The following is an 8,006-nucleotide window of genomic DNA, read 5'->3' as shown; positions in this document are numbered from 1 at the left end:
TTTGAAGCCTTCCCCTAATAGCAATCCAAAGTAAGAAAGAGTATTTTGGAGTGGACTGAGAGAACCAGACTCCTTTGCTCCAGGTGCATGGTTGGTGGTTTCCTCGTATCTGCTCCCAAGTTCTCTTAGTGGAGAAATTAGAGACAAATCTGTTGTCTGCTTGTTTAACGAGTTGTTTTGACTGTTAATTTTATCGATAGGTCGAATACAAGCTTTTACATGTTGCACATAAACCTCGAAAAGGCAGAATTAATAACACTAGGAATGTTCAATTGGTTAGAGGATATGGCCATTACCAAATACATAGCAAATAAATGAGGTAGAACCGAACCTGCTGAAGCTGCGTTACCATTTTGGTAATGTGACAAAATCCTATTTGCCAACCAAATAAACGAAATGTATTGAATGTACCCTCGTAGTACCACGACATAGGCGCAAGAGAATCCCCATAAAGCCGAAGCGGTGGAAGGCTAAAGCACAACCAAAAATGATTTAAACTCTTTTCATCACTGTTAGTTTGGGACATAGCCCATGGCAAACACGCAGATACATCATTTATATGCACATATTTATGTATATATATTCATTAGTTGGTATGGAACGTTTAGACTTGATGTTGGACAGTTCTGACTAGATGTTGTCTTCGTGAGACTCCTCGAGAGGGAAACACGTCTCATCACCGCCGGTGTTCCATAAGAAATTAGCGTAATTAGCGGCGTAGAAAGAGTTGGTGGGATCGGCATCGATTGCTTCCAAGAAAGTTTCCTCGGCCGCCCAAAGATCATCCCGTGCTCTCCATAAGAACGTGGCGTATTTACTCAGCGCCTCCGCGTCTTTGGGTTCCACTCCTACTGCTCTCTTGAAGTACTCCTCTGCTCTGTTATCATATGGAATCACATGAGACACTAATTCACAAGAGATAAGTACCACATGTGGAACATATAAAGATGAGATGAATACAAGCCCAAAGAATCATATGATGATTGTGAATAGCGTAATGGTGATAGAATGTGACATAATTATCTAGCCAATATTAGTCATGATATCAAAAATGATTGGTTAGAAGAGTGTTTAACCAAATTGGAAAAGAAATGCGACATTTTGGCAATATTTATTGTCAAGGCTTGGAATATTACATGAACCGACCAATCGAGTAAAATTTCTGAATAATGTCAATAAACTAAGTAACCAAATATCTTTTTTTTCTTAGTAAACTAATATTCTATTAAAAATTACCCTAAAAATAAACTATTCAAAGTAACCAATATTTTTATTTGAGATATACAAAATTACTTTTTATCATAATTATTTACCCAAATTTATTAATTTTGAAATTTGTTTTAAATTAGCTAAAATTATCGGAAAAACCTGAACTGTGTTCAAAATAAATCCAAATGTGTTAGATATTAGAAAATTTCCAATAGTATTATCCCAACAGAGAATCTAAAAAAAAAAACTAAAACCCAAAAAAAAAGCATAAATACATATACTGTTCATACATCTCTATACCAAAATACTTAAAAACTAAATTAATAAAATTTCCAATGATTTCCCTTCATATTTTCCCTCAAAATAAGTTCAAATTTTTCTCCAATTTGTTTTTCATTTTTTCAAAAATAACATATCAAATATTATTAATAGTTACTTTACTTTTAGTAGTCTTTTTTTTATTTTATTTTATTTTTTAAATTACCCAATTAATTTTTATTATATAAACAAATTTAGTTTTAATTAAAGGGAAATTGCCACAAATACCACATTCATAGTACCACTTTTCATGTTTACACTAACCACTTTTACCTTCACTTTTAATGAAGGGTAAAATACAATTATACCCTTAGGGTTAATTAATCTAGACTTAGGGTTTAGAGTTGAGGGGTGGGGTAAGGTTTTTGGAATCTGAAATTTATAATTCTAATAAATATATAAATATTTAAAAAATATGTAAAATATTTTAAAAAATAGTTTCAAACATTATTTTCATTTTTCAAAAACAAATTTGAAAAAAAAAAAATTCAAAAATTTGTTTTTTTATAAAAAAGTTTGAATTTGAAAAAGTATATAATTCGAAAACATAAATTTATTTTTTTATTTTTTTTATTTTTTATTTTTTATTTTTTATTTTTTTATTTTTTATTTTTTATTTTTTATTTTTTTATTTTTTTATTTTTTTTAATTTTTTTATTTTAATTTTTATTATTATTTATTTTTTTTATTTTATTTAAATAATAATTTATTATATATAAATAATAAGGCATAAGAATCTTTTGTCACTTAATGAAGAATGTATTTTTGAAAATGTCTCATTAGTGGTGGTAAAAATGAAAAATGGTACCTGTAATTTCCCCTTAATTAAATATATAATGATTTATTCTACATATAAACCTAAACTATATAAAATTTTAAGAATTAATTTGTAAATAAAAATTCTGAAAGTAAAATGATGTTGTGAATAGTAAAATTCTGAAGATTTATTATACATAGATCTATTTTTACTTCAAAATGATACAAACGGAAGATTTTTTTTCTCATATTTTGATATTTTCTTCAAATAAAAGAATATTTGGAGATAGTCTAATAAAATACTAGACCAATTACCTAAACTACAAATACTATCTCTGTTTTGCAAAAGGTGTAATTTTGACACTTTGTTGTTATACAAGAATGTCATTTAAAATTTTAATATAATTTATACTTAATTTAAGTTTAATATTTATTCCAAAATATATTAATTTGTAAATAAATATATATGTTTTAAATACTGTGAGTTAACTATGGATAATTAACAAAAAAATAAATCTATTAGTTATTTTTAAATTTGTGTAAAAAATATTTTTTATTTTTTGTGAAACGGATAGAGTAATAATTTAGGTATGAATTAAAGCCAAAATGACAAAAACATGGGTTAATTCGAGTGGGTGGGAAATAGATCTAGAGGACAGATTCTGAGGTAGAGATTTTTGGACAGATCAACCTTTTTCTTGTTGGAATTTGGTTGGGAGTCTTCAAAACTCCACCGTAAACTCCACCATCGATCCTCAAAGACCCAAAGCTCGTTGGCTAGAAGCCTAGAACTAAACTTATTCCTTTATTTATTCCAATAGATATTTTTATGTTCTGTCTTCTTTACTCGAAGAGGAAAATAAATGGTTCAGCTCTATTGGTCGGTTATATATCAATTATTATGACAATTTAAAGCTTTAAAATAATAAATTCAATTTCCACAAAAATGCCCACTAGTGAAAAGAAATATCATCGAGTACTGCTCCTACTTTTGACTGTTAGCATCAACTTGCAGGCTCACAAAAGAATCTTAAAGGAAGATTCGATCCTAACTTCGAGTTTACTGAAGCTAAAAAAAATCTAAGATGAACAAAATGTGAAAGTAAAAAATGTTTATTTACCTGTCATAATCATAGGAGACGATGTAGAGGAACTGAGCGTAGTTAGCAAGAAGCAGAGGATTATCAGGCTCTTGAGACAGTCCTGTTTGGTAGAGAAGCTCTGTTCTGAAGTAATCAATGTCCTTCTCTGCTTCCACTCGAGCATCCAAAGGAGACACGAACCACTTCCTCGTCTCGTGATCCAACACATTGTACTGCATTTCCTCTGCTTCCTCCACAATCGAGTTCCACAGCCTAACTTCATCTTGTCCCGACACTGATGTCTCTGTACTAATCGTTGACCCAAATGTCGAAGATGACAACCGCGAAGGTCCTTCTGGTACATCGAATCCATCACCATCTGTCCCGCTTAACACCGGCCTGATGTTTCCACCGCCGCCGTTGTTGCTACCGTCGACCGTGGGAGATGGAATAAAAAACGATTTAACCACCGAGGAATCGATCTTGTCGTTTGTTTCACTGACGGTTGCTACCTCTGCCACGGTGCTGGTCGGCGTCGCGGCGGCTGCTAAAGCAGAGTTGGCACCGAGTGAATAAACCGTGAAGTTGGCGAGGAGTAACATGACGTACACCATCAACGTAGGCGTGGCGGAGAAAACTTGTCGGAACAACCAGACGAACGATGCGTGCATCTCTTCTCTAACGCGCACCAAGATCCCTTGCAAGTCTTGGTAGAAGAGAGTCTCTCTCATGTGTAACGTGAAGCTCTGAAGCTCTTGAATCATGGACACCATCGACGAGAAGGCTTTGCTCATGGAGTCGCACGCGGCTTGTTTGACTCCTTCGTCCCATTGTGGCTTCTTCTTTATGATACGAAGGGAGAGAGGGAGATGGACGCTGTTTGCTTTCATTTCGATACTCGACAAGTGCACCATCTCGTTGGCATCTCTCTCGTGGTTGAATCTGAGAGTTAGCTCTTGGATCTTTTTCGAAAACTCCTCGTCGGAGAAGCTTGCGCTAGAAACTCTTCGAAACGACTGCGTTTTGGTTGGTTTGGATAGTTCACAGGACTTGGAGCGATAGAGTAGTGGCGTTCCGAAGAGAGACGGACGGTTCAGTCTCTGTCGTCGTGATGAAATGGCGCCGGAAGCTAGGGTTTGAGAAGAAGACGCCCATTGGAGGAAGGGAGAAGTGTATGGTGCTACTTTCACCCCCATTCCAAATTTTCTCGAGATGAAACTTTCTCGGGAAAATGTTGAAGCACGAGGAAGACGCGTAACGCGGAGAGAGAGAGAGAGAGAGAGAGAGAAGGGAGACGATGACCTTTATATACGCAGACGCGATGATAAAATATCGAAAAATAAATTAAAAAAAATCAATTGAAAACTGCTACAAATATCGTCGGGTTAAAGCTGGTTCAATAGCGACGTTAAGAACATGACAAACAAGTAAGTCGGTTCTATTAATCGACTCACATGATAAACCGGAGAGTCGTCGTGAGGATTTTTTTCATCTGACGGTACAAGATTGGCCACGTGTCCAAATTGACTTTCTTCGCCCAGCCTATTGTTTTTTTTTGTTTTTCGTCATTTGAGACTTTGTATTAAATATATAACCATCAATACAATACTAAAAGCAGAATAAGAGCTCTTCTCATGCTGTCCACGTCATCAATTATAATCAGCCAATAGGAAATCACCGTTGAGCCACGTCAGACGCAGCAGCATTGCATTTGGGCCTCGCATCATATAGGCCCGATAATGATCACCAGGCATATTCTAATTCTTCTACTCACCTCTTTCTGAGAAACTGAATCGTAAAGCGTTTTCTGAAACACTCGATCTCCTTCCCTCATAAAGCCAAATCCGATCACATATCTATATAATAGAGATATATACATGTTCAGATTCCTTAAAAAGCTAGAGTTTTATTCGAGATTTGGTAGATTGTATAATCGCCAGATGTCTTCTTCCGAAATTAGGGAACAGAAGAACCAACCGCCATCTCTGATCTCATCTCTCCCCGAAGAAATCTTCATCGACATCGTAGCGCCGTGCCTCTCGATCCTATTACCCGAATCTCTCCCAAGCCTCCATGTGTTTCCGATCACTCATGGAGAAGAAAGGGAGAAGACACTCTCTGACATCGCCAAAGCATGCAAAGAATGGGGTTTCTTTCAGGTTCGTATCTCCAACACACACACACAAAAATAGAGCTTTATCTCTCTGTTTTCATGAGATTTATGTCTCACTCTGTTCTCTCTGTGTAGCTGGTGAGCCATGGGACTCCACTGGACCTTCTGAACAAAGTTAAGGAGCTGAGCTCAGACTGCTACAAATACAGAGAGAGAAGAAGCGTCCAAGACTTCAACACCCGTGAAGCTGCTCAACGAACTGCTTGAGAAAAACTCTGGAGAGAAGCTCGAAAGCGTTGACTGGGAAGATGTTTTCACTCTCCTAGACCATAACCAAAACGAGTGGCCATCCAACACTTCTGGCCTCAAGTAAACATTAAAACGCTTTTAAATACATCAAATTTGAATTCAAAGGTTGTAACTTTATATGTACTCTGTTTTCTTCAAAAAACAGAGAGACGATGTTGGAATACATAGGAGAAGTGATGAAGCTAGCGAGGAAGATGATGGAAGTGATGGATTAGAATCTGGGTTTGCCTAAAGGTTACATAAAGAAAGCTTTAAACGAAGGGATGGAAGATGGTGAAGAGAAGGCTTTCTTTGGAAAAGTTAAATGTGACAATACATTAACTATGGAAGGCGTTTCCAGTGGGGTCTTTGGTTGTCCTTTTGTACCTCATACTACTTCTGGTTTCAGATTTTAACTCTGCAGGCATCAAATTTGACATCTGAAGATCTGTCTTTAACGGTTCTTGCTCCAACATCCTTCACATCACCTATAAGCCCATTCCTAAGATTCTTTGAGTTCACAGAGAGGGTACAAACCGAAAACGCAATACAACAACGTATAAGTTCCAGTCGTTACTCTCAATTCCACTAGAGCTTTTGTTTAAAGCATCGAACTTGAAGGTTGGATTTTGTGGTTACTATTCTTAGAGGTTCACACAGTAGTCTAGAGGAGATTTAGTGCCGTAAGAACTGCTAGACAGACTGTGGAGCGGTTCTTGCTGTTGGCGCAGCTTTAAGATCTGAAGCATTGAAGGTATATAAAATTTAATCTACTAGACAAATCTTCAAGCCTTCTTTATGCCTTTTCTATCAAGGTTTAGTTAGAATTGCTACTTTTTCATTTTTCAGGAAGAAGTATTAGCAACGAGTCTTCTAGAAGACAATCCCTTGGCGGAGCTGATATTATACTCAAACTGAATGGCTTCTTCACCACTTACTATCCTTCGGAGGCCACTAGAGCTACTGTAAGTTAAGTTTGTCATTTTATTTTATGTAGTTGACATATACCTAGATTAATCTCTCTCTGTCTCTTGCAAAATTGTTGATTTAGTTGATTTGTGGCATTTTATTTTACGATTTCTGTGGCTGTTTTGAAAGAATTTTTGCATTTTACAATTATGTTTCTTACTTTGGTTACTTTTTTTGTGTGTATATTCTTCACAAAATTACACAAAAAGATTTGTTGCCTTTTTTCTGTAATTTTCTTAATTGTTTGATTGAGGCTGATTTGTATTGCGTTCTTTGTGTTGCAGTTTTAGTAGCGACAAGAATCTATATCCTACAAATAAAGATGACGAACTCCCCAATCTCTCCGCTTCATCCAAGTCATTATAATATATTCCTTACAAACCTTAGAACTTTGAAGACATGTGGAGATTCCCTCTTTCATGGAGGATGCAACCAAATTCCAGTTACATTACATACTCATCTTAACTGCATAAGATTCAACCGAACCATCTTCAACTTCCCTCACACCGGCTTCCTAGGCAAAGAGACTGATTCAGGTCTTACATACTAAGAAACGCTCCAGCGTAGTTTGTTTTTCAAATAAACCACGACTGGTATCAAGACAACTTAAGACATCTGGATACGCTTAGATATACTGAAAGAAGCAGCATCCGGTTTCATGACATGTCATCATCGTGAGGAAGAGCGGTTCCTTGAATGCTCCGTTTCAGTGGAGTTCTGCTTGATATTTATAACTGGAATACACATAGTATGCTAACCCAGACGAGCTATCCTCATCAGTACACTGGAGAATCACAAGAAAGACGCCATGTCGCCATCTGCTTCGTCAAGACTTTCCGGTTCAAGATAGTCAAGAACCTTACTCGGAACGCTCTAAACGTTTAAGTACTATATATTTTTTTTAATGTTTTCGTTGTTACTATGTGGAAACTGAAAATGAGATGTTAGATTAGATAGGAAAATATGTACTTTCATTCAATACAGTCAACACTAAAAAGATTAAAAAGTTTAGTTATTTCTTTATTTTTATTCTTTAAATAGAAAAACAATTCCAGAAAACATTTGTATGGAGTTTGGTTCACCTTAATTTCTTGATAATTAATGATTAAGGTACATTTAAATTATTTGATATAATGGTATATGAAACTCAAGTAATATTTTGTTAGAAATGTAATACTTTTAATTATAAAAATATTTTCACATGAGAGAAATTTCCAACAAATATTTTGAATAAAAGTTCAACAAATGCTAAAGTATTTTACAGAAGATAA

The 8,006-nt window shown here is 35.3% G+C and overlaps 1 protein-coding gene and 1 long non-coding RNA gene across 2 annotated transcripts; one reads left to right on the top strand and one right to left on the bottom strand.

The window, feature by feature from the left end:
* Positions 1–488: 488 nt before the first annotated feature.
* Positions 489–4,666, bottom strand: LOC125603547. Its single transcript, XM_048774460.1, has 2 exons — positions 3,405–4,666; positions 489–877 (listed from the first exon to the last, which is right to left on the bottom strand). Exons 1-2 carry the CDS (start codon positions 4,559–4,561, stop codon positions 631–633), a joined length of 1,404 nt encoding a protein of 467 aa, XP_048630417.1. The 5' UTR covers positions 4,562–4,666; the 3' UTR covers positions 489–630.
* A 507-nt stretch (positions 4,667–5,173) lies between these two features.
* LOC125603554 lies at positions 5,174–7,764 on the top strand. Its single transcript, XR_007335553.1, has 5 exons — positions 5,174–5,524; positions 5,614–5,847; positions 5,933–6,520; positions 6,616–6,731; positions 7,020–7,764. It is a non-coding gene; the product is annotated as an uncharacterized LOC125603554 (long non-coding RNA).
* Positions 7,765–8,006: the final 242 nt, after the last annotated feature.

This window comes from Brassica napus, unplaced genomic scaffold (assembly GCF_020379485.1).
Source record: "Brassica napus cultivar Da-Ae unplaced genomic scaffold, Da-Ae ScsIHWf_34;HRSCAF=63, whole genome shotgun sequence".
In the NCBI taxonomy this organism is placed as follows: Eukaryota; Viridiplantae; Streptophyta; class Magnoliopsida; order Brassicales; family Brassicaceae; genus Brassica; species Brassica napus.
The sequence above is the reverse complement of the archived record's forward strand: the minus strand, read 5'-3'. Positions and strand labels throughout refer to the sequence as shown.

Bases quoted from the DNA above. Each gene is read 5' to 3' on its own strand.
- LOC125603547 (XM_048774460.1), bottom strand. From the start codon at position 4,561: ATGGGGGTGAAAGTAGCACCATACACTTCTCCCTTCCTCCAATGGGCG. The intron at 878-3,404 runs GTAAATAAACAT...ATATGATAACAG, and splicing joins GTCTCCTATGATTATGACAG to AGCAGAGGAGTACTTCAAGA.